Source organism: Rhineura floridana, chromosome 11 (genome assembly GCF_030035675.1).
Source record: "Rhineura floridana isolate rRhiFlo1 chromosome 11, rRhiFlo1.hap2, whole genome shotgun sequence".
Lineage (NCBI taxonomy): Eukaryota > Metazoa > Chordata > Lepidosauria > Squamata > Rhineuridae > Rhineura > Rhineura floridana.
Genome location: NC_084490.1, coordinates 3,352,473 through 3,378,590, shown reverse-complemented (window position 1 = coordinate 3,378,590; position 26,118 = coordinate 3,352,473). Strand labels below are relative to the sequence as shown.

Below are 26,118 nucleotides of genomic sequence, written 5' to 3'. Positions count from 1 at the left end.
TTCTGGTCTCCGCACTTCAAAAAGGATGCAAACTGGAACAGGTTCAGAGGAGGGCAACAAGGATGATCAGGGGGCTGGAAACAAAGTCCTATGAGAGACTGAAAGAACTGGGCCTATTTAGCCTGGAGAAGACTGAGGGGAGATAGGATAGCACTCTTCAAGTACATGAAAGGTTGTCACAGAGGAGGGCCAGGATCTCTTCTCGATTGTCCCAGAGTGCAGGATACGGAATAATGGGCTCAAGTTGCAGGAAGCCAGATTTCAACTGGACATCAGGAAATACTTCCTGTTAGAGCCATACGACAATGGAACCAATGACCTAGAGTAGTAGTGGCCTCTCTGACGCTGGAGGCATTCAAGAGGCAGCTGGACAGATCTGTGGGGAATGCTTTGATTTGGATTCCTGCATTGAGCAGGGGGTCGGACTTGATGGCCTTATAGGCCCCTTCCAACTCTACTATTCTATGATAATATTAAAATGTGGGAACACCCAACAAAGCTGAACCTCGGAAGATTCAGGACAAAAAAAAGGACTTTTTGTCACACAGCAGTTCAGTTATGGAATTCACTCCACAGGAGGCAGTGATGGCCACCAACTTGGATGGCCTTAATAGAGGGTTAGACAAATGCATGGAGAATTATAAGACTGTCAGACAGTATGCCTCCCAAGTACTAGTTGCACTCGGGTCTTGCTTGCAGGCTTCCCTTTGGGGCATTCTGGTTGGCCACTGTGAAAACAAGATGCTGGACTAGATGGGCTCCCTTTGATGTCCTTAGTGCTTCTCCTATCTCTTGGGCCTACTGCAAAGGGCTCCATGCTCATACATGCAGGAGTGGAGCATCTTTCCCTGAAGGAAAAACTAAGCAGAGAAGTCGCGCGTCTACTGTAAGAACGGCGTATCAGACCAGCGCTGGGTCAGGCTTCAGGCGTGTCTAGTACAACAGCCTCTGTCACAGGCCTGAAAACATGAGAACCAGTAACCCTCGGCCACTGTTGTTCCCTCGGGAATGGGAATCCAGAGAGGGGCAGGGTGGCTCCACTCCTCATGACTACAAGGTACAAAGACAAATTCATGGAGGAGGTGGCTAAACCCCTTTTAAAGCCATCTCAAGTTGCTGGGCATCACTCCAATTTGCGGCAGGAATTTCCATTACATATCTGCTATGTAAAGTAGTGCATCAGACTTCTGCTACTTTACAAAATTCTACAATAAATACATCGAGGTCAAAAGTTAGTAAAAATTCTTTTATTATCCCCCCCCCCCGAAAGTTACAGTTTTGAGCTCACAGAAAAAGCAAGAATCACAAAATACCCAACAAAATGTCATTTTTATAACTGTTCTGGCCCCACTGCCAACTCTGTGCAGTACAAGAGTCATATGATCCCTTTTCTTGGCAGGAAAGCTGGAGAACCAGGAACAGTTCTGAATTTTTATTCAACATGCTATGCAGAGAAAAATGAAAAAAGAAAGCAGCCACCTGACAAGAAGTTGAACAAGTTAAAAATGTCTTCAAAGCTTTTAATTCTCAGACCCCCCAAAAAAGTGAACACATAATGCACCTAAGTCAAGAAACTTTCTAAAGTTTGCAACATAAATAATATCTGACAAGACACCTACAGAAAAGCACTCTATGCTTGAAGCTTGGGAACTGACAAGGCAAGTAAATCAGAGCTTCAAACTGCCACATTTTCCCCTCCCTAACACAGTTATTGGAGATCAGAAATTTACCTCCATCTTGTTGGGATAGAGCAACCTTTCCCAACCAGTGTGCCTCCAGATGTTGTTGGACCACAACTCCCATCAGCCTCTGCCAGCGTTGCCAATGGTCAGGAAAGATGGGAATTGTGGTCCAACAACATCTGGAGGCACACTGGTTGGGAAAGGCTGGGATAGAGGGACGCGCACCCCATCTCACCCCCTTCATGCCGCATGTGAGAGAACCCCCTGGGGTACGTGTTTGCAGATTTACTAGGTAGTCTATACGATCGTTTACAAAAAAAATTTCCAAGATAAAAATGACCAACAGCGTATATCAAAACATTCTGCATGAGTTTGGAGGAAGGGGGTAGAAGAGGAAGAAAGAGGTACAAGGATCACAAGATTCCCTTACGCACCCACATATTTCCAAAGCTCCTTTCCTTGGATTTCCTGGCAACTAGCAAGGTGTCAGAGACTAAATCTCCCAAAGGGTTTGAACGTTTCATCACATCACAAAGCACACCACTCGGAGATCACACCCCAACTGATTTCATGGGTAACAGGCGCCTCCCTCTTTCAGTTGTCTTCGTCGCTGTCGTCTGGACTGATGGCCGGGCTGGTGAGGCTGTAAGTTGGGGAAGTCGGGCTGTAGCCAGGGGATGTCGGCGAGTAAGTGGAGCCTTTCGGGGAGGTTGGCGAATAGGTAGGCGACGTTGGGCTGTACTTGGGGGATGTCGGCGAGTAAGTAGGACTAGTTGGACTGTACTTGGGTGAAGTTGGGGTGTAAACAGGTGACGTTGGCGAGTAGGTGGGACTGGTTGGGCTGTACTTGGGGGTGGTTGGGCTGTACGTGGGCGAAGTTGGGCTGTACTTGGGTGAAGTCGGGCTGTACTTGGGACTTGTTGGGCTGTACTTGGGCGATGTCGGGGTGTACTCTGGGGAGCTTGGGCTGTAGGACGGGCTGGTTGGGGTGTACTTGGGGCTGGTTGGGCTGTAGCTGGGCGAGCTAGGGCTGTAGCTAGGCGAGGAGGGGGTGTAAGTGGGCGACTGTGGAGTGTAGCGGGGGCTGGAGGGGGAATAGCTGGGAGAGGTGGGGCTGTAGGAGGGACTAGTCGGAGAATAGCTGGGGGAGGTGGGGCTGTAGTTTGGAGAAGTTGGTGTGTAATTGGGAGACGTCGGGCTGTAGCTTGGAGACGTCGGGCTGTAGCTAGGTGAGGTGGGGGTGTAATTTGGAGACGTCGGGCTGTAATTGGGGCTGGTGGGGCTGTAGCTTGGGCTGGTGGGGCTGTAGCTGGGCGACGTCGGGCTGTAGCTAGGGCTGGTGGGGCTGTAGCTGGGCGACGTCGGGCTGTAGCTTGGGCTGGTGGGGCTGTAGCTTGGAGATGTTGGACTGTAGCTGGGTGACGTCGGGCTGTAGCTTGGGCTGGTGGGGCTGTAGCTTGGGCTCGTTGGAGAATAGCTAGGGGATGTTGGGCTGTAGCTGGGGGAAGTTGGGCTGTAGCTGGGGGATGTTGGGCTGTAGCTGGGGCTGGTTGGAGAGTAACTAGGTGAGGTTGGGCTGTAGCTGGGGCTGGTGGGGCTGTAATTTGGGCTCGTAGGAGAGTATGAGGGAGACGTCGGGCTGTATGAAGGCGATGTGGGGCTGTAACTGGGGCTTTGTGGGGTGTACCCTCCAGGGGAGCGAGGCTCGTAGGCAGGAGATGTTGGAGAATAGCTGGGAGACATAGCTCCGCCTAGAGGAGTGAAAGAGGAAAACTAGCTGTTAAACCAAAGATACGCTTCTTGGTTTTTTTTGAGATCCAAGTAAGGGTGAGAATGCACTATTGGGAAAACAAGCCTGCTACTCACCTGGCGATGGGATGTACGGGCTGGAAGGTCCTGGGGATCCAGGAGAGCCCGGGGTGGGGGACCAGGCTGGAGAATACCCAGGACTGAAGCCACTGGCATCTGAGGCGGCACTGGGTGAAAAACCGGCTGCCCCTGGGGTCATTCCGCTACCTGCACAGGAAATGGAGAAGAAAAGAAAAGAGTAAGGAACAGATCTGATTGAGAGGGGAGAACTGCATCCCAGCATCTGCCAGAACTTCAGGGCTGTGGCTCTTCATGCTATCATGACTGTTTAGTTATGCTGGTAGTGGTGGTGATTACACACCACTTAGGAAACTATAAAGTGGAAATGCAGCCGATAAATAGAAATACACACACACACACCCGGTCTAGGTGTTTGCAGCAATTAGCAGTTGGACGTTTCTCTCTCTAGGGTGGTTTGAAGACCAAGAGAGTGATACTGTGGATTCAGGCTAGCAATCATTTGCTGCTGGCTGCTGCACAGGAAGCCCTCATGGGCCTGTTCACGCATGACGCTCACTGCCTTTTGTAACTGCGTTAGAATCCTGAATACCACTCAATGCACACACAGAGTGAAGGGGAACAAATCTCAGTGTAAGAATCCGAGAAGTATTTTTAAATAATGTAAGGTCATATGTGCAAAGTTCACCTACAATGCTTTAATTTGGCTGTGCAAAGAACATCCCAAGAGGCAAAGAAAACCTTCTGGGAGAATATGCAGCCCCCCTCCTTCCCCCATCTGTGGTTGTCCTACTGCACAACTGGAGAGATCCTACACCCAGTAAGCTCCGGTGACAAGGTTCGAGTGTCTGTCTAGGGCTGAGGAGACCCAGGTTCAAATCCCCAATTCGGGACAGCTTCATCCATTTCTCAGCCTGACCTACCCGACAGGGTTGTCGAGAGGATGACACCAGTGAGTGTGTGTGCAAAACCATAGATGCCATCTTGAGCAGCTTGAAAGAAAGGTGAACTATAAATGTAAAGCAATAACACTACTAACAAGCCAAGCAATCAAACAGGTTAAGTTCAAACTTGCAGATAAAGAAACCACCGCCTTCTAGCCGGCAGACCCCCTTGCATTTCCTCCTCCCCACCTCCAACCAACACGTACCGACACTTGGGGACCATGCTCCGTAAGCTGGCGTGACACCTTGATTCCATGGAGTCATAGCGGGCGATATTCCGCCCATCGGGCTGGGGGCAGAGCCAAAGAACATGCCGGTAGCTGTAAGGAGCAAAGCAGAGTCACAGGAGAGGATATTGGCCCCAAGTTGGGGTGGGGGAAGAGATGTGGAACAGCAGCTGTACCGATGGGCGGCCTTCCCTACCAGCAAAGCCCACCTTAAGGAGAGGATTCTGCTTCCCCATCAGAAGGATGCCTTTCAAGGAGAGGTGGGGAGCAGAGGGCAAAAGATCCACCTCCTCCCACTTACTTAAACCCACCTAGATCTACCTGCTCAAGCTCTCCCCCCCCTTATAGAATCATAGTAGAGTTGGAAGGGGCCTATAAGGCCATCAAGTCCAACCCCCCTTCATGCGCTCTGATTTATAACCCTCTACGCTGGAGCCAGTCTGAGGCCACCTGAATCCACACGCTCCCAAACACCCATTTCTTCAACCTCAAAGGAAACAGAAACGGGGCAGACGCCTCACAGGACTGAAGTGTGTTTAAGGCAGGGATGGGGAAACTAGATCTGGTCAGTGGGCTGGATCCTGGATCTCTCCAACCTCTGGCAGGTGGGTGGTGCTGTCCACCGGTTAAATCACCTGATGGCACAATGACATCAGGTGACCTGTTTTCGGCCACAAAAACCAGCTGATCAGCTGACTGCCAGGGCTTCAAAGCACCACGCAGGAGATTTTGCAGGTGCTGCTGATCAGCGGTGCTTGCAACCCCCCTTTTGGCCAGCCATGTCTTTACCTGCCCCACATATGATGCCAAGTGTAGGGCAGGTGGGCGTGGCTTGGCCTAATCAGGCCCGCAAGCTTGAGATTCCCTGCTGCTGGTTTAAGCAAAAACTGAGAATTCCTGCAGTGAGGAAATAGTGACTAGGAATCAAACCCTGGAATCGTTTGCCAACCTCCTTTGCCCCTTTATTTAAGCTCTCTTGCAAATTCTTGTTCAGCCAATTCCCTGCCCTGCCCTCAATAAGACCTGCTGTTCCCCTCCCTAAGATGCAAGGAGAATCCAACTTTCCAGGCTTCCTTGACCCCAAACCGGTAGGTGGGCAAGTGGAATCGAGTACTTACACCCACCCACACCAAGTCCTGGGATGTTGGTGGGGATCTCCATGCCGTATTTGCATTTCTCAGCATCCAAGAGGAGGTCAAAGCAACCGGTGCCTGCGGGGGCAAGCTGGCCCAACATGATGTTCTCTGAGACCCCCTTCATGGGGTCACTTTCACCGTGGGCAGCTGCTTCCATCAAGACATCAACCTGTAGGGGGCAGCAAAGAGCAAGATGGGACAAAGATTGTTCACAGCTCCCCCAAGTGGCAGACAAAGGCATGCCTCATCCCCACTTCTGGCACCCCGAACTCACAGTTTCTTCAAATGAGCATTTCATGAGGGGCCCCGTGTCCTGGCGGTTGACACCATGCCGGGTGATGGCCATCAAGTGCCCGCGGCACGTCATGGTGTCGCAGAGCAGTGCCAAGTGGCGGTAGTTGACGTAGGAGCCGTCAAAGGAGATGACATGGTACAATTCCCTCTCCAGGGCTTTCCTCACCGCCTCAATGCCCAGCACCTGCACACAAAGGAAACCAGAGGCTGTCATGTTTAGGCTTTCATAGAATCATAGAATAGTAGGGTTGGAAGGGGCCTATGAGGCCATCAAGTCCACCCCCTGCTCAATGCAAGAATCCAAATTAAAGCATCCCCGACAGATGACTGTCCAGCTGCCTCTTGAATGCCTCCATTGTCTGAGAGCCCACTACCTCTCTAGGTCATTGGTTCCATTGTCGTATGGCTCTAACAGTTAGGAAGTTTTTCCTGATGTCCAGTCGAAATCTGGCTTCCTGAAACTTGAGCCCATTAAACTGTGCCATCATATTTTCCTTCCTTACTTCTTCATCCCACAGAATGTTCTCTGTTTCTCTCTCTACCCTTCTCATACACGCGCCTGCGATCACTGGGTTTCTTTCCAAACCATGCCCCAACCAACAGAAGGGCTGCTTCCCCTCCACAGCCCAAGGAAAGAGAAAATCCCGGTGCCAGGCCTCCGAGCCCTAACTCCTCCTGCACAGGGACCGTGCCTCCCAGATGCCCACCGTGAAGATCTCCACAATGTCGTTGGAGGTGGTGCGCACGGGGTCCACATCCTTCTCGCTCAGCACTCGCATGAGGCTCACTCCGTCCGTCTCCAGGATCCATTCCTGCAGGGCCTTGAACTCCCCATCCTCCGTAATGATGATTTTCTTCTTGTTGTCTGTCTGAGGGAGATGCATGTACACCTGGGGACAAAAAAAAAGAGGGGGTTCAGGATGCACTCAGAGAACTCCTCATCATGCCCTGAGCTGCCAAGTGCGAATCCTGGTGAGAGTTGCCGTTCACGCTCACCTTGCTGATCTGTTCGATGCCTTGAAGGGTCATATCGGTCAGCATATTGGACTCAATACAGCGAAGGAAGACATCATCGTCCATCTTGTCCACTACCTCTTCGTCCTAAGCCACGCAAGAGGGAGGGAGCATCAGCCCTGTTCTGCCCACAGGATTCAAAGACCATTGGGAGGGGAGGAGACAGCCCAGCTGACCCTCATGCAGCGCAACGTAACCATGCACCCTTCCCCCTCCCTTGCCAGGTCCATGCCATGCTGGCCGCTGTGCGTCCTAAGCAGAGAGCAGGGGCGCAGCTATCTGTGGATGGAGCGGCTTCAACGCGACTCTGGACAAGGACAATCTGCCGAACCAGCCCAAAGGATCAGCCCAGGAATAATGAACCTGCGGGGAAGGTGCAAAGCCAGGAACTATAACTCCCACCCCCACCTGATGGTATGGCTGGTTATGCGTTCCAGAGGTTTTGTGAGAGTGGGGATGGGAGTTATAGTTCTTGGCCTTGCACCTCCTGGGTTCAACCTGAACCAAAATGGGGCTAGCCAAGCAATCGTAACAAGCTTCAGCTCACCATGTGCCCACCAGCATATAAAGACACCCATATATTGCTGCTTGTGTCAGGGGTGGAGTGCCTCTGGCCTTCCAGATGCTGCTGAACTACATTCTCCCATCAGCTTCCAGCCAGCATGGCCAATAGTCAACAGCCCAACAGCCTCTGGAGGGCCAAAAGTTCCCCACTCCAAGATTACATGCATTGGACTTATGTGACTTGTTTGGCTCAGCGAAATGCCTTCCTGTTTCCCCCAATCTCACCCTCTGCCCCACGGTAGAGGCTTCTCCACAAGACCACTGCCCCCCCACCCCCCTTTCTCCAGGACACCCCTCACCTCTTGCATCTTGTTCTCATCACTGTTCATGATCCGGATCCGCAGCACCAACTTCTCAGCGTTGTCATCATTGAAAATGCAGTTGAGGTCATCCCCGAAGCCTGCAAAGGGAGGGAAGCGGGCCTGGTTTTATCTTCCAGTGCAAAGGAGATCGCGGCACAGCAGCTCAGGGCAATGAATCCTGCCCCTCTCCTTGCCCCCCCCTCACCGGCATTGATCTTCTCTGCGATCTGCTCCATGGTGAGCTTGCGGTCTGTCATGTGCTTGCGGTCCAGCTCCACCCGCAGGAGCCAGGGAGAGATCCGGGTCACGTCAAAGTCAGGCATCTCGTAGTAAACGTTCACCCACTCCTGGTCCTCAGCCACCACCGTGTTCTGTGGGTTGGGGTCGTAGTAGATGGCCGTGTTTGCCGTCACCTTGCGAAGGGTCGTGTGCTCCAGGCGACAAAGGATGTCCTGGGAACGAGACAGGCAGGCTGCTGGGCGGGCGAAAGGAATGAAGGGGCCTGGAATGGGAGAGCCAAGACGCCTCCCCCAACCAGGAGCACAGGGAGCTGCCTTATACGAAGCCAGAGCGTTGGCCCATCTAGCTCAGCATTACCTACACTGGCTGGCAGCGGCTCTCCAGGGTTTCAGGCAGGGACGCTGTCCCAGCCCGACCTGGAGATGCTACTGGGGACTGAACCGGACTTCCATGTGCTTTACCACTGAGCTACAGCCCTTATCTAGGGCGCAGCTGCCCCTGCCCACTTGAACAACTTCCTTTTTTAAAAAGGCACGTGCATGTTAGGTACAGCGCGCACAATGAGCTAAGCGTCAGCTCCCTTTGGCGATCCATCAGGCAAACCGGATGGCATCTAAGTGGAGGGGATCCTGCCACGCAGCACTGGCACGGAAGGCAGCTTTGCTAAAGCAGCAAGTACAGGGAGGAGACTGCACAGAGCCTCCTCACAGGAAGGCTGGGGGCTTCTACTGGGAGGGAGCTGAAAGGCAGATAGAAAATGAGAAACTGTCATGAAGGGGATTGGGGTGGGTGAGGAAAAAGGCATTTGGAGCGGCCAGGAGGGCTGAGCTGCACCCAAAAGAGGTTCAAGCCACAGGGTCTCCCTTGGGTCCTCCCCTCCCCTCCACTAACCTTGGCTCTCTCAGCATCTCGGGCAGACTGCCCCAGCAGGAAGACAGTCAGCGAGGGGGTCTTGGGCTTCTTGGAGATGTTGATCAACTCCTTGAGTCGAGGCACGCCCAGGGTCACGTTCTTTGCCGAGACACCAGCGTAGTGGAAGGTGTTCAGAGTCATCTGAGTGGCTGGCTCACCCAGCGACTGGGCAGCCAGCGCCCCCACCATCTCGCCTGGATGAGCCTAGTGGAGGAAGGGCGAAGACGGAGTTAACAGGTTGCCATCCTGCCATGGCTTCATGCAACGAGCTACTCTGGACGTGACAGCACAGAGGCTGCTCTTCCTCTGGCATGGCCACAAGGAGACTGGAAGCTTTTGCTTTGGTTTCCGATTCTCTCTGAACCCTAAACTATGGTTAAACGTGACTGTGGTTTTGTTGAAACAAGCCAGCTTTCCTAAGCCACAAATTGAGGCTGGCTTGTTTCAAACGTTGTTAAGATATAGTTCGAAAATAATCCCCATTCAGCTGGCCGGCATGATCTCCCCCTAGAATTTCTTGCCCTTGCCCTGGGGAGAGTAAAGCTTTCAGGCAGGCCCCTTTTTCAGGGACTCACAATGGCCTGGTTGAACTTGGACTCAATCTCGCCCAGCAGCCAGTCAAAGGCCTCCCCGCTGAGGCGGAACTCCTCAATCATGCGCCGGCTACAGAGCGTGGAGCGCAGGTGGATGTTGAAGAGCAGTGTGGCGTTCTCCTGGGCCTGTTTGCTCAGAGGGTCGTCCCCGTTCACAATCACCAGCTTCTTGCTTAGCTCCTTCACACCTGTCCAGACGGCAGAGGAGGGGAAGACGGATGAGCCAACTTCCCGGAACCATCACGGGCAAAACAAGGCCCATTTTTCTTGTCAGGTTATATATCCCGAATCTTGTTCCATCTAAATTTTTCTTCCATCAGACCCAATCAAATTACTCATATGGTGGCAAAGCATCAGAACCACCGATGCAATAACACAAAAACCCAGCCCCAGATATTTTCCTGGTGTGCCAAGCGACTATTCTCCCCTCCTTACTCTGCCACCAGTGACCGCCGTTCCCCCAAACTCACCCTCCACCACTTTAATGGGATGCAAGTCAGAGGGCAGGCGAGTGTTGATGTGGAAGATCTTCTGGGCATTCCAGATCATGCGTAGCAGGTTGCAAGGGAGAACCACCTGTTTGGGAAACGAAAGTGCGCAGGTAGCACAACAGCAACTGGCCAAGTGGCATCATGAGGGATGGAAATTACCAAATGGGGTGGGAACCATGGTGCCCCCCCACAGCTTTTTTACTTTGTTCAGCCCCCCATTCCTTCACCAGTGGAGCATGTTCCAGGGCAAGGTGAACCAAAACAGGTGAGTAGACTTCTCTCTCATTACAGATTTATGAAAACAGTGAGAGAGAGTGTGTGTGTGTGTGTGTGAATAGGAAACACTATTTAAGTCCAGAATCCGGCTCCCCAATCTGATGATTACTTGTGGGAAGCGCAGAGAAAGCACAAGGGAAAGACCACCAGGGGAGGGGCAGGGAAGACCGCACTGAGAGGATGTCCCTGTACAGAACAGACATAAGAACGGCCTTGCTGGACCAGATCAGGAATGCTTTCCCAGTTGCCTGGACTGGGGGGAGGTGAAGAGCGAGACGGCAAGAGCCTCACCTTGCTGTCCCCCGTAGGGAAGATGACCCTCAGCACCTCCCGGTCGTCCCTCATCTTCTCAAACTCCCTCTCCAGTTCATTCTGGATGAGTGCATTGCTGAGAATGTCCTTCACCATCTCCTCCTGCAGGGTGCGCCGCAGAGCCCGCTCGTTGGTGTAGTCGAACTTGAACCTGGGGGATAGGAAAAAAGCTGTCAGGATGCCCACAACGGTGATTTCCCTCTTTGTCATGCTTTGGACTTTTTAAAAACGGCGAGGCATCCAAACTCCTGGATGGAGTAACCAAGCAAGGCAGTACTGCACAGAGAGCAGAGGCTCTTGGTGCACCAGAAGATTGGCGCTGTGCTTGGCCTGGGAGCTCTGCTTCCTCGTGACTACGTCCCACTGGAAGGAATCCCTGGCTACTCTGGAGAGGCATAACTTAAATCAACCTCCCCTTACCTGTTGCCTTCCAGGTGTTTTAGACTACAATTCCCATCAGCTCCTGTCCTTCAACGAGATATCAGGGACGGGCCCTTTGCATCAACAGGAACACAGGAAGTGCCTTCGACTGAGTCAGACCACTGGGTCCATCTAGCTCAGTACTGTCTACACGGACTGGCAGCGGCTCTCCAGGTTGCAGGCAGGGAGTCTCTCCTGGCCCTACCTGGAGACGCCATCAGGAAGAAGGGAAGAGGGCAAATCCCGCCCCTGGGTAGGAAGGAGCCACACAATATAGCTTGGGTTGTTCACTCAGCCACGCACACGACACAGCCCAAACCCCAGGAGCGCAGGACTCACTTCTTCTCAAAGGCCTTGTTGGAAGGCTTGAGCGTGGCCAGGTTCTGGAATTCCACACTCTCCCCGGCCAGCCCGTCCTCTCCGTAGCGCAGCTGCACCACCTGGTTGATGGAGTTGCGGACCGTGGCATCATACTTCACCATCACCGACTCCATCGACTTGATCAGCCGACGCTGGATGTAACCTGGTGGCAGGCAGAGGTGGATTGGAAAGAAGAAGAACAAAAGACTGCTGCATGGCTGATCTTCCCCCCATTTCTAAACCTCATGGACTGAGCCTGACTTGCACGAAAGCACTGACTTATGTCCACACAAGCATGACTGCCTCCTGAGTGTTTATTGCTATCTATCTATCTCTCTATCTCTCTATCTATCTAAATGTAAGCCAGTGAGCTATGCCACATGACCAGCCGGGACCAAACAGAAAGCCAGGTGATAGGCTGAGCCTGGGAGTAGGCCACCCAGCATGTTTGGTGCCCCCGCAGGGGGAGGGGAGGCAGAGGGAAGGGGGAGCTTTGCCAACCCGCATAGGGTGGGGTTTGCAAATGAAGCAAGGGGGGGGAGAGCCTCTGGCTATTACTATAAGTACATTTATCTTCCACCAAATGGGTGTCCCACGCAACTAGTCAACACTACGTTTAAACCCCATCTTTCTTCCATGGAGGGAGTTCAAGGTGGTGCACATGGTTCTTCCCCTCTGCATTTTACTTTCACAACGACCCTGTGAGGTACATCAGGCTGACAGACAGTGACGGGCCGAAGGCCACCCAACGAGCTTTATGGCCAAGCAGGGATTCAAACCCTGGTCTCCCAAGGTCCCACGCCAATCACCCCACCATGCTGGCTCTCACTGTTCCCTGCTTCACACTCCTCTCTTCTCCTGCCGCCACCTCAGCCCCGCTTCTCACCCCATCCCCCTTCCAACTCACCTGTTTCAGCTGTTTTGACAGCCGTATCAATCAGCCCCTCTCTGCCTCCCATGGCGTGGAAGAAGAACTCTGTCGGGGTGAGGCCAGCCAGGTAGGAGTTCTCCACAAAGCCTCTGCTCTCGGGGCCGTAGTCGTCCTTGATGAAGTGGGGCAGTGTCCGGTGCTTGAAGCCAAAGGGGATGCGCTTCCCTTCAACGTTCTGCTGCCCCACCACGGCAATGACCTATGGAGCAGGGAGGAGCGGGGCTGTCACCAAGGAGCCCACGTGCAGCAGAACAGGAAGGCAGGCTGGCAGGCCTACAGTGGGGCAGGACCCTACCTGTGAGATGTTGATCTTGGAGCCTTTGGCTCCTGACACCACCATGGACTTGAAGTTGTTGTACTCGGAGAGAGACTTCTGGGCAGAGGAGCCGGTCTTGTCTCGGGCATCGTTCAGGATCCTGTTGACCTGGTTCTCAAAGGTCTGCCGCAGAGTGTTGCCAGGTGTGGGCTCCAGCTCGTTGTTGTGGGCCTTCTCAATCACCTGGCAGTGGGGAGGAGGGGAAAGATTCAGAACTGCCTGCCAGCCCTCACCCCCAGGATGAAGCCAGGGCCAGCCAAGTCTATGCACACTTGCCCTCCCTTTCCTTCGCATTCTACCTGACCCCAACCTTCTCAACTCCATTTCACCTTTGCCTGCATTGCTGTTATGAGCCTCCAAGTCAACTACAACTTATGGTGACCCTATGAATCAGTGACCTCCAAGAGCATCTGTCATGAACCACCCTGTTCAGATCTTGTAAGCTCAGGTCTGTGGCTTCCTTTAAGGAATCAATCCATCTCTTGTTTGGCCTTCCTCTTTTTCTACTCCCTTCTGTTTTTCCCAGCATTACTGTCTTTTCTAGTGAATCATGTCTTCTCATGATGTGTCCAAAGTAGGATAATCTCAGTGTCATCATTTTAGCTTCTAGCGACAGTTCTGGTTTAATTTGTTCTAACACCCACTTATTTCTCTTTTTTGCAGTCCTCCAACAGCACATTTCAAATGAGTTGATTTTTCTCTTACCCGCTTTTTTCACTGTCCAACTTCCACATCCATACATAGAGATCGGGAATATTCTGCCACCCTCTACAGGCCAACTGCAACCTTGCTGTTGGCATTAGCCTGATTTCTGTATTTTGGTTCTTTACACTGCCTTGGGAAGCACTCACTGCTCAAAAGTGGGATATAAGTTTTAAAAACAACAAGCATGCATGCTGCGGGCTTGAGCTTAGACATTTAATCACTATTGCGACCAATAGAGAAACAAACTCCACCAATGTTACCAGGAATCCTTCTCCAAGGGCTGCTATCTCCCTCCCCACATCCCACTGTCATTTTGGTGCATAGTTCTGCTCCTTTCCTGCTTCCTCTTTAGCTTGTACCTCTATGACATCTTGCTTCGCCTTCTTGATAGTGTTCTGAATGTCCTGGTAGGTCTTTGCATCAGCGATAGAGTCCCCAATGCCGATGGTATGGCCTAGCAAAAGGGAAGGGGAAAAGTGTCATCACCTGGAAGGTAGCATGAAGTCCTATCCTCCGTTGTTTTCCTTTCCGCATGCTGTCCTTTTAAAGAGCCAGAGTTTTCTGCCCACAGCAAGCTGAATGGTGAAAGCCATACTCAAGAACTAAGTCAGCAAAGAACTGCAGCAGTATCCACATGGGGTGACAGGGTGGGGTGGTGGGAACTGCGTCTCTGAAATCCTCTACCTCATACTCCACTACTCTGGGGTCTGCATCCAACTCACTACGCCTGCAAGAGATCTCCCTGTAGAAAAGTGGGAAGCATGCGTGGGGTCTAAAAACTGACAGTGGCAGAACAACGACGTTCTTATTTGCCCAGGCTTATGGCTTTTAACTGGGAAGACTGTTAAGATGTGTCAAAGGCCTTTGTTGTACTCATCCTTTAATTGGGGTGGGTGGGACTTGTTCCTTTTAAACATGTTCATAGAACAGTAGAGCTGGAAGGGGCCCATAAGGCCATCCAGTCCAACCCCCTGCTCAAAGCAGGAATGCAACTTAAAGCATGCGCATATGTTGGATGTGTATGTTAGTTTTTGTTATTATTGCTGTTTTTATCTGATTTTTAGTATCTGTTATTTCATTTTTACTGTTACTTCTGAGTGCAAAAACAAGATGAATCAGTATAACAAAAAGATAAATAAGTAAAACAGGCTAGATGGCGTGTGCCCCCAAATGCAGCGATTTTCAACAGGGCATCTAAGAAAATGGAGACCTACTCACTGGAACAGGAACAGGGAACCCACTACTCTCCCCCCCCCCCAAATCCTTCCAGTTCTGTCTGCACAACACAGAGAGGAAACTGGTTCATGCCTAACCCAGGAGCCCCAGGAGTTGGGGTTAAAGTTTGGCTGAGCAAGTAAGGAGCCCCAAGGACTATCATCCAAGCAAGACGACGGCTCCAGGGCCCTTCAGAGGAAGCCCACCACAGACCACCAGGTACAGCAGACTCACCTTCAATCAGCAGCCAGTTGTTGATCACCGTCTGGATGTTGCTATAGAAGAGGCGGGTGACATCATGGCCCATCTCCAGGTAGGAGATGTGGACCAGGGAGCCAGCCGAGGTGCCCAGCGACTTCTTACACAGGATGCCCATGATCAGCTCCCCGTTTTCCACAATGACCTGGAGGACAAAACATGAGAAAAAGAGTGTGTGACGCTGGGCGTGTTTATGGAAGGAGATGCAAATCTCCAAGAGGCAAGGATCTTAGGAAATGCACCAAACCGTCATAAAGCCAAAAACAAGCAAACAACCCCCCCCAAACCACAGCATGATTTGGCAAGCCAGTGTTGGAGCGTATCAAAGTGCCTTGCATGCAGGATACAGCAGCGGTCCCACTCGCTCTCCCCCGCCCCCCCAGATAAGGTAGTGGTAGTTCATAGGCTAAGTCTCACGTGGGCCCACTCATATGAGTAATGAAATTAATGGAAAAGTCTAATTCCCTGGTCCAATTACTGACTGATATAACAGGTGCATTCAGAGCTTTTTTGTAGTAAGTTCTTCTTGGTGCCGGTTATATGGGTTTTTTTCTGTCTGCTACCAGCCCCTCTGCGTGTTTTACCCAGTTGACAGCTACTAGGTCGACCTATTGCCTTGGATTTGGAATGCAAACGTATTTATTGTATTTATTTTATACCACTTAATTGTTTGCATATCTAAGCAATACAAACTGCGGAGTCTGGATGCTGTTGCAGCTTTACACATGCTGGTACCAGCCTAACCAACCTAAAACATTTGGGGGGGCACCAGGTTAGCAAAGGCCTGCCTTACACCTTTTCCCCTCCAAGTGTGGCCCACAGCAGTACCTTGGTGTCTCCGGGAGAGATGTGCTTGTAAGGGCCGCTGTCCTCATCATCTGGGTGGGTGCTGTGTGTACGGATGCAGTTGATGTGTCCTGGGATGATCAGGGAGAAGATCTGCTTCCCTGTCCAGAGCGGGCGAGGCTTGAGGATAGCTGGCTGGGGCACTTTGCCATCCCAGGTGGAGAGGAACATCAGCAGGTTCATCACCTCCCCCTGAAAGGCAAGCAAGAGAAGCAAAGGAGGGTTAGCGCCCAGGTCCCCAACTTTGTTTGGAACAAGACATTCAGTCCTCCTTCACCAGGTCTTACCGCTACAGCAGAAGTTGCTGCTGGCATGGGAAAGGCAAGAATAAAATGAAGAGTTAAAACTCTGCTTCCCAAAAGCCTTTAAGTGCAGCAGATCTTTCCTTCTGGGTGCTGAAAAAAGGATCTGCCTCGCCGCCGTCCCCCTTTGGCATGGAGGATGCATAAAGGGGGCAGCACCCTCGCCCCTGCAGAGCCTTTCCTCTCACTCACCCTCTCTAGGAAGACGTCTCTCTTGGTGAACTTGCGGACTGCTGTGAGAGTGTCCTGCACGATGCCCATGACAGGCCTGTTGGATTGGGGTGTGACGATCATACGGGGCACCATGGCTAGCTCCTGGATCTCCGCCCGAGTCTCCAGGGACTGGGGAAGGTGCAGGTTCATCTCGTCGCCATCAAAGTCAGCATTGTAAGGGGTGGTCACGCTGTTGCGAGGAGGAAGAGAGAGAGAGAGAGAGAGAGACTGAGAACTATGTGAGGCAGATCTCTAGCCAAGCACCCACAAGGAAACTGTTCTGATGCAGTGGAGGATGGTGGCACTGATGCCAGCGGGGCAGTGAATCCACTCTGGGTTTTAGTCCAGACTTTTGGCCCCTTTTTGGGCCTCCTTGGACCCTTTTTCAAGCCCCCCCTTCTTACACACACACTCTCTCATACACACACAACACAGAGCATACATCCAGAACTGCCTTCTTACACACCTGAGATTGAGGCGGAAAGTAGACCACGGCAGGATGCGGACTCTGTGTCCCATCATAGACATCTTGTGCAGTGTTGGTTGTCGGTTGAAAATGACAATGTCCCCGTCACACATGTGCCGTTCCACCTGAAAAGGGGGGAGGGACGGAAGAGCCATGGTTACGCACATGTTGAAGGGTGGGCCGGAAGGCGCAATTGTTGTGTGTGTCTGTTAAAATACATGCAGAAGCCACTATGTTCATGCCAAATACTGTTATTCAGTTTTAATTTTCAGTTTTAATTTTGCATATTAATCTTTTATCTTCTGATATTCTGTTTAATTGTATTTTGTTTTTTCTGTAGGTTATATACGTTTTGTGATTTTATTATTATGATGTATGTATTTTATTCTATGCTGTTTACCGCCCTGAGAGCTATTTGCTGCGGGCAGAATATAAATGCAACAAAATAAAATAAATAAATAAATAAATAAAATAATTTACACACTGAAAAAATTTATTATCAATGTAGGGGGCACCATCCAAGGTAGTATCTATAAAGTATGACAGACCCCCCTGCTCCAAACAGCTTGCAAATTTAACATATAAAGCTAGAGTGGGGAACTCTTTGCAGCCTGAGGGCCACATTCCCTTCCAGGCGACCTTCAGAGGGCCCCACGCTGGGGTGGGTGGGGCAAAAGTCAGCAGAGCAATGAGCGTACACTAGGCAAGTTCCTACATACGTGCACCCGCCTCTCTCCTCCATCCAGGCAGGCAAGAACACTTGAGGAGGGTGCAAAACGGGCCCAGAGAGGGACAAGGGTTCAAGAGAGTCCCAAGGGCCAGTCAGAGACGCTTGGAGGGCCACGTCTGGCCTATGGGGTTAAGTCTCACACTCTTAATGTGAAACAGGAGTGGGGAACCGTTGGCCCTCCAGATGTTGCTGAACTAGAACTCCCATCAGCCCCGGCAAGCATGGCCACGGACGGTGGGAGTTGTAGCTCTGCAGCACCCGGAGGAACAAAGGGTCCCTACATTTGGATACAAAACATAGAAAGCTGGCCCCACTTGCACTTTCTGCGATGGCTTCCAACTCACTACCCCAAGAGCCTATGAAGAGCCTGGCTGCTGGATCAGACCAAAGGGGCCCATCTAGCCCAGCATTCCGTTCTCACAGCGGCCAGCCAGATCCTTATGGGAGGTCTGCAAGGAGAACTCAGCTGCAGGCAATATGGACCAGGTCACCATATCGTTCAATTAAAATAGAGCAACACACCACAAAGCCTACAGATTCTTCCACTCAAGCACTGGCCAGCTATTCCATATGCTCTGTTCCGCCAAATTTTAAAGGACTAATTATTTTGTGTCTCCTCTTGCAAGCCAGTGTTAGGGGCCACAAGTTCTGCAGGTTGTGCAAGGCCTTCCTTTTCATTCAACCAGGTGAAGGAACTCACTTATACCACCATCTTGGCAGCTCCTTTGATGGATACAATGAGGAGGCTCCCCAATTTCTTCCTTGCTCTGGCACCAACACGGCTCGCTCCAGGGGACCGTGACGCTCCCACTCAACTGCCACCCCAGACACAGCCACATCCCGCTGGCCCTAAGGGGCACTGACCTTGTACCCACTCTGCAGGTGGAGGTCGCTGGGCTTGGGGTGAAAACGGAGGTCAATCCTGTCGCCGTTGTCCCGGATAATGTACTTGGCTCCAGGATATTGGCTGTTCCCTCTGCGCACCAACTCCTGCAGCCTAGAAGAGGTGAGAGGGGTCAGGTCAGCACTCAGAATGGCAAGGGCCTTTCGCCACCTGTAGGCCAGCTGCACCAGCCATAAGGGAGGCGCCTCACCTGTCAATGTTGAAGGGCGTCACTATCTCGGCGAAGGTCATGTTGGCCGCGATGGAGCGGGGCACGCCCACCTGGTCGATGGAGAGGTTGGGATCAGGGGTGATGACCGTCCGGGCGGAGAAATCCACTCGTTTCCCCATCAGGTTCCCTCGCACACGCCCTTCTTTCCCTTTTAGCCTCTGCTTCAGGGACTTCAGAGGCCTCCCCGACTTCTGCATAGCCTACAAATCAGGACAAGCGCAGTCAGTTACTCTCTTACACAGCCAATAGGCCGGGGGGGGGGGAGGGCTTGTTCCTCCCAGCAGACAGAACAAGGAGCAGCTTCATTTGCACAGTCCTGTCTCTCAGGGCAACCTCCTCCACTGGTAAAAGAATGGCTCTTAATTCCAGGATACACGAGGGAGGTTTAGGAGAGACCACGTTTCCTGGAAGAGGCAGGGACAGAACTGCCCAACCACAAGCCCCTCCAGAAGCAGCAATTAGCTATAAGGCCGAACATTTCAAAATCCATTCAACTCAAATCTGTACTCAAATAATCCATTAAATAAAAATGGGGGGAAAAATACACAGAATTACTTGACTGACTGAAATATATAAACAGACTTCCAAATAAAGAACGTGATCAATTTGCTAATTTACTTCCAGGCAGGTCAATCTGATACATATTCTTTTCAGGTCGATTCAATGTATTATATATCCGGCAGGGGTGAACTTGATCCCCGCCCCCCCAATGTTTCGGACTACAACTCCCTTTGTCCCTGGCTGTTTGGCCATGCTGACAGGGAGCTGTAATACACTATACGTATATCCATGCTCTCATTAACTTGGTGCCCCTGCAGGTGCTTTAGGCTACCGCTTCCATCAGCCCCAGGACCATACGGCCATAATTGGCTGGGGCTGATGGGAGCGTATTGAGTTGGTGAAGGATGTTCTATGGAGCAAATTTAATTTTAAAACATTTCTAGCACAGGAGAGAAAGAAAATATTAAAGTTAAAACAACTATCTGGGTCCCACTCGCCTTTAGTGACTACACCAGGGAAGGGAGGGCACAACGGGGCTGGCTTTGGAAGCTGATTATTATTATTATTATTATTATTATTAATAAATAGTCCATCCTTCATCAGTAAGTCCCTAGGCGGGTTACAGAATCTAAAATCTAACACAGTAGGGCCCCGCTCATACAGCGGGTTATGTTCCGGACCACCGCTGTAAAGCGAAAACCGCTGTAAAGCGGAACGCATTGAATAGAATGGTGCGCAATGCCCGAAAACCAGTGTAAAAGGGGAACAAGTGCCGTATGAGTGGGGCTTTAGTCTAATTGCGTCTAATTGAGACTGCTGTATTAGCGAATCACTGTAAAGCGAACTGCTGTAAAGCGGGGCCCTACTGTATTAAAAAGAATTAAGACACATTTTAATACATCTCAGTATTAAGAATGGAGACAGTGCCTCCAGTATAGCGCCTGCTGCGCTGCAGACGGGGTCGGAAGCGGAGCAGGGAATCATCCTCTCCAACAGAAGCATAACCGTCTGTGCTGACTAACATGGCCCTACCTGTGGAGCCAGGAGGCGTCCCCGTCTAACCCTCCACTGAGGAAGACCCTGGCAGCCAACCTCCTACCGCGAGGGGCAGGAACGGGTCCCCTGGTCACTCACACGGGGCAGTCCAGGCAGCTCATTGTCCACCATGGTGGCCACATGAAATTGCAGCAGCTTGACGTCTTCCGCGATTACGTGGGCGGCCGCTCCGTTCTGTTCGTTTCTCCGCAGCTGGTTGTTGATTTTCACAATGTCAGCCAGTTTGTGAGTCAAGTCATCCTGGGTGGGGAAAAGGAGAGAGGTGTTCCGTTAGGGCAAAGCATGCTTAAGGCCAGGCACACGCCAACACCTCGCTTCATCCTCACCGGAGGCAGTGATTAGTTTAGCTCTGAGAATTGGAAAAGGAGTATCATATGGCCTCGTTCTACTCGGTGCCCTCCAGATATATTGGGCTACAATTCCTACCAGGCCCAGCTGGCACAGGCTGTATGGGGGGGGGGCTGATGGGAGTCATAGTCCAAAGCATCTGGAAGACACCAGGTTGAGAAAGGCCAACAGGGACCAAAGCTGTACACTTATATGTTTCAGTTGTGAGCAGCTGACCAATTACAATCTGAATGGCTGCATCCTGCACTCGATGCAGACTGTGATTACATCTGACTGAAAAAGAAATCAAGACTGCTTTCCTCTCCTGCCCAGTCTTGCCCCCCTACCTGATTCCTGGCAGAGCCCTGCATGACGACGGCTGGACGGACAGAAAGTGGTGGAACCGGAAGCACCGTACAGATCATCCATTCGGGCCTGGCATATTTGGGGTCCATGCCGAGAATGAAACACTCCTCATCGGAAATGCGCTTGAAGATCTCATGCACCCGCTCTGGGCTTAGGAGGATCTTCTTCTCCTGGGAATCCTCATTCACGTGCTTCCACTCGGCATACAGCTCCAGGCCCGATCGCCGGATCCTGGGCTGGTAGCGCCCACAGCCACCATGACCCTTGATAAAGAGAAAGGAAAGCTGTCAGATAAATCAGGGCCCCCCAAACCTTTTGGGCCCAGGGGAATATTTAGAAAGTAAGAAACTGAAGCAGGGTCCATAAAATACCCATTGCACAGGGAAAAAAACCCTTTTGATGCTCAGAACCCCTTCCCAATCTGTGATTCTTCCTTCTCACAGAAAGTTTTGGGGGAAACTGTTGGCAACAAATAAAATTTTTATTCTTTCTTCTGAATTAGAGATTTCTATAGAGATTCTTTTTAGCGCAAAAAGTGAGTAATGAACCACTCTAGCCTTTTCATATTTTCATCTGTAATCCCCCCACACACAAAAGGGGGGGATAAGAAACATCTGGGGTAATGTGTTTGAAATTACTTTTGGAAGGCTGCTCTGAAGATATTATGCATACTGATAACTGAGAATCATTAGAAAGTAATTACCCAATAGTATAATGCCTTGCAAGCTAAAGCAGACGACCCCAAAGGCAGAAGTAAACATTAGGAGTTGTGGATATGTTAAAGGAGACCTCTGTGTGGACCGGCCCCAAAGACTGAGTTTTGTTGACTGAAAATTTAGGGTTTTACCTACAAAATTTCCATTGAACAGCCTTGCCAAACCTGGTGCCCTCCAACAACTCAAGGCAACGGAAGTTGTAGTCCAAAACATCTGAAGGGCACCACGTTGGTGAAGGCTGTTGGAGACCCAGTTATTGTTTTAGCTAGGTAAGGAGAAAGGAACCTCCGGCACGAGGCAAGCTTAGCCTGCCAGGAGTTCAAATTCGGCCCTTGGGGTTGTTTTCCCGGAACGACGGCATATTGCATTGGCAATAGAAAGGCGACTTTGGCTCTACCGCCCATCAGCTGATCGGCTGCATGAGCAAGATCCTGCAAGGAACTCACTTGTACAGTCAATGACTACAGAAGGCTCTGCAGCCCATCAGCTGATCGGTGGTAAACTTGAAGCCCTAGGCACTATAAATCACTGCACAGGGCTCTAATCACCTGTATTCATTGTGACATCAGGTGATCCAGCATGGAAAACACAGGGAATGCTGAAATCAGTTAGGCTAACTTGCTTCACTCTGTTAAGAATAATGGTTTTTGACTTCTGGATGGCACAGGCTCATTTGTGATGCTTTATACAATTGTGACAGAAATCTAGATGCAGCATCAGACTACGATTTAACAAACTGGATAAGGAGTATTGCTTGCTAAGCCTTTGTCAAGTTGTGTAGCTTTGTGTAAGGTGAAAAAACTCCATAATGGAAAAAGAAAGTATCGTGCAATGTTCTGACTAGAAAAATGCCCCAAAAAGTTCAGAAACCAGAACAGAAAAATGAGTGTTTACAGTAAGAAATCAACACACATCTTTCACGTTGCACCAACCCCACCAACTCTCCCCCCCGCCCCGCTGCTTTCCCAGCAAAGTCATGACGGCTCTGACCTTCTCCTTCGTGATGTCCTCGTCACCGTCGGCTTGCTCCACTCCGAACTTGTTGTCCATCTCCTCCCCCCCTTCACAGATGTTCTTGCCTTTGCAAAGGTCATAAACGTGGGTCAGTCGCTTCTTCGGCTGTCCTTTGGATTTGGTCAGAATATCTTTGATCTTTGGATTGTTCTGCAGAAAAAGAGAGAAACATGGAGTCCCCTGGTAAGAAAGGGAGCAATTAATGGTGCCAGGATTTAGGTTCTCTTGAGCTACTCCACAGATATCCTCAGTACTATATAGCCACATCAAAAAGCCATTGTACACCTGGCACAATTGTTGGAAGGGACTACATTTAGGAACGAGCACACCTTACTCCAGCACTGTTAACATCCTGTTTGTGTCAGAGGTAGCCAACATGGCACCCTCCAAATGTTACAGGACTCTACTTCCATTATCCATGATGACTGGCCATGCTGGCTGGGGCTGATGGGAGTTGGAATCCAACAACATCTGGAGGACGTCAGGTTGGGGAAGGCAGCAATAAGTTACATTCCCCACGCAGGAGACAGTGTAAATGTGAGAATATCTCTCAACTCTCCACAGCTCTTGTTTCTATAGACAGGAAGCAGGCCTCGCCACAGGGAACAGAGGCTTCCTGCGAAGGGATGCAATGGGCCTTACCCTTCACCGATACCAGTACGTAGCCATTGTAGAAGGAAGTCCGTTTTATTCTATCTTCTTGAGAAGTTCAGTTACGGGGTTCTTACACTGTTTGGAGCCAGAGACTGGAGAAACAGAAGACCTAACAGCCCAACCTGAACATACTGAAGCGAGGTGGAGGGCTGCCACCATCTCCCGGTCTTCTCAAGGATTGTACTCATTCACCTTGTGCCAAATTGCTGGCTTTTAGGTGCCAGATTAAAACACATGTTTTTATTTCCCCAGGTGTTTAATAGTTCTGGTTTTTAGTGGCTGCTAGCAGTGTCAATTTTAAATATCCCTCAGGGATGTTGCAACTGCTGAATTGCTGTTGTACATGTTTTATTTGACCGTTTCTGTTTTACTGCTAGCAGTTACAAAGTGGTGCTGCAGGACATCTTGAAATTTATACATTGAAAGGTGGGATTAAAAATTACAGGAGACTGCAACAAGGATGCCACACAAGGCTTTTACTCACAGGTAGTTATCACCAAGAGCAGAAGAGGAGGAGGCCATCAGGCAGGCATAGAAGGAACGCACACAACATCTCATGCAGTGCAGAGTTCTAAGAAAAACAGGCTGCACAGCCCCAAGGCCAGGCTCCAGGTGACTCACTTGGTCACCAGTGGCAGATGAGCTGCAAGCTGGGAATTTGTTTGCAAACTAGAAATTAGATAGCTGTTTCTCTTCTTTTACAAGTTGCTGATAAACCAAAGGTGAGCTTTGCTAGGCAACAGGTACTATAATTGTGTGTATGTGGGCACCAGTCACTGGTCTGAACTTACTTCTAACGCTGCCCATTAGCTCCACTGTTACTCACAGAGTCAACCAGCAGCTTAGAGCAGAAGAAGCACACACAGCGGAGAACCTTCATCGTCTTGCCCAAGAAGCCGACGTGGAAGACAGGTTTGGCCAGCTCAATGTGTCCAAAATGGCCGGGACATTCTGTCATGTTGCCTGCCAGAGAGCAGAAAGAGGCATCATCAGCCACACTGTATGAGCTCCCAGATTCTGTGACTGGCCCCCTAATCCTCCCCCCAAGCGCCCGTCTTCCTGGTGAGGCCATAGCACAGCCTTTACCCCCCTACCAGGTGCCCTCCAGATAGGGGAAGGCTGCCTTAGCCAATGCACCTACCTGCACAAGTCTGGCACCGTCCTGTCCTTTCAATGACACCCTGTCGAGGGTCCATTAATCCCCCCAGCTTGGGGCGACCCCCTTCTGTTGTCTCAGGGTATTTTATTCCTCCTTCCGTCACCGACATCCGTTTCTAGAGCGAAAAAAAGAAAGCAAGGATCAGCATCAACCAAGGCACCAGGGTGAGGGACGTTGGAACTCAGGAATGGGAACAGCGCCGATCCAATTGGAAAAGCCCTAGAAACTCGAGACGTGTGTGGCCCATGGTGGGAGATGGAAGAAACAGTTGTTTACGATATGCCACCTCCATAATGGCCCTCTGAAAAAAGTTTCAGGAAGGTAAGTTTTTAAATAAGTGGGATTACCACAAAGACATGTTTAATTCAAGAGAATTTATTGTGGAAATAAAACAGCTTCTAAAACTTTAGAACTTTCAACACTATTATGCCTACCACAGCTGACTGTGAACTCTAATAGTGTGATTACAGACAAAAACAAAACAGGCAGTGAAGAGCAGTAGGTGCGGAAAGGTCCGCTTCATAGATTCTGTCACCCCCCACAGAAGGGAGGATTTAAAAGAGAGATCAGAATGGGAAAGGAAAAGAAACAGAGATACTGCTTAAACTGCAGGATTTATGAGTTTTAAGGAAGGGGGCCCAAGGCTAGTTCAAATGAAAACTCACATGATGTGTTTTGTGTGGAAATATATTTAAATGAAATTACAGTCTTCTTTAAAAATGCAGGTACAGATTCAATGGACCACGTGGGGAGGGAGTATAACATTCTTCAGCATCAAAATGCAACGTGGATTGCACTACCCATTCTTTTAAAAGCTCCAGTATGAAATTGTCAAAGGTTATCAACCAAAAATTCCCCCTCTAAATCAATTAGACACTCACAAGGGTCAAGAAAAGTAGCTGTGGAGTAGTGTAAACAAACCTACACAATCACAAGTTGGGGAGTTTGCGTTTGTACAAATGCCACCCGCGCATTCACTTTTTTTTTGCCGCTCTGCCTTCCGAACAAATTCGTTAAAAAAAATTAAAAAGACCATCAGGAAGTTGCAATCAAGCCCCCACCGTTGCAGACACAGGAAAGCCACGCACACCCACGTCTTTATTTATTGCGGCATTATTAGTAAGTAACACGTCCAAAACTCCAGGACAGTAATAATAAAAATAAAGTTTTAACCGCCCTCCCCTCCAACCCCACCGGCTCCGGCTCCACAAGCTGCGCCACCCACCATCTCATCCGGGCTGAGGATGCCGAACTGCACGCGCTTGATGGTGCGCAGCGGGCACGCGCTGTCCCCGGAGGGCGCTCCCCCGTGCATCTTGGGGTGGTTTTTTTTTCCTCCGCCTCTCTCCGCCTTTTGGGGGGTCACGTGACGCAGACGCTGCTCTGCCTCCGCCTCTGTCAGCAACCAGCCAGGAAGCAGCAGCAGCAGTCGCCCCTCCCCCCCAACTCCGTCTTTAACCGAGGCCCAGGCACTCGCCGACCGAACTCGCAGCGGAGGTCGCACTCGCCTCACGCGGAGCTCTGCCCGCAAGACAAGAGGCGGAGGGAACAGAGACGATCCCGCCTCTACTTTGCCCCCCTTCCCGCTCGCGACCCCGTCCGGCCGTCTTTCTCCCTCCCTCCTCTCCTCACCC

The 26,118-nt window shown here is 50.8% G+C and overlaps 1 protein-coding gene across 2 annotated transcripts; it reads right to left on the bottom strand.

The window, feature by feature from the left end:
• Positions 1-1,261: 1,261 nt before the first annotated feature.
• POLR2A (RNA polymerase II subunit A) lies at positions 1,262-26,118 on the bottom strand. Of its 2 annotated transcripts, XM_061588448.1 has the most exons (29): positions 25,710-26,118; positions 24,467-24,599; positions 24,152-24,288; positions 22,648-22,821; positions 20,923-21,204; positions 20,327-20,488; positions 18,671-18,891; positions 18,441-18,573; positions 16,847-16,971; positions 16,360-16,570; positions 15,848-16,057; positions 14,996-15,164; positions 13,906-14,000; positions 12,821-13,024; positions 12,502-12,724; positions 11,574-11,757; positions 10,794-10,965; positions 10,206-10,311; positions 9,718-9,923; positions 9,122-9,346; positions 8,196-8,442; positions 7,988-8,088; positions 7,107-7,211; positions 6,818-7,000; positions 6,091-6,294; positions 5,799-5,985; positions 4,660-4,773; positions 3,549-3,698; positions 1,262-3,433 (listed from the first exon to the last, which is right to left on the bottom strand). In XM_061588448.1, the coding sequence occupies exons 1-29, from the start codon at positions 25,797-25,799 to the stop codon at positions 2,277-2,279; spliced, it is 5,910 nt and encodes a 1,969-aa protein (XP_061444432.1). In that variant the 5' UTR covers positions 25,800-26,118; the 3' UTR covers positions 1,262-2,276. The 2 variants fall into 2 exon arrangements, with proteins under 2 accessions (XP_061444432.1, XP_061444433.1); XM_061588449.1 differs by lacking the exons at positions 24,467-24,599; positions 25,710-26,118 and having other exon boundaries at positions 24,117-24,188.

Excerpts from the sequence above, each read along its gene's own strand:
- POLR2A (XM_061588448.1), bottom strand. The coding sequence starts at position 25,799 with ATGCACGGGGGAGCGCCCTCCGGGGACAGCGCGTGCCCGCTGCGCACC. Across the intron at positions 9,347-9,717 it reads CCAAGTTCAACCAGGCCATT|GCTCATCCAGGCGAGATGGT; the intron begins GTGAGTCCCTGA and ends TTCCTCCACTAG. Across the intron at positions 6,295-6,817 it reads ACATTGTGGAGATCTTCACG|GTGCTGGGCATTGAGGCGGT; the intron begins GTGGGCATCTGG and ends CTTTGTGTGCAG.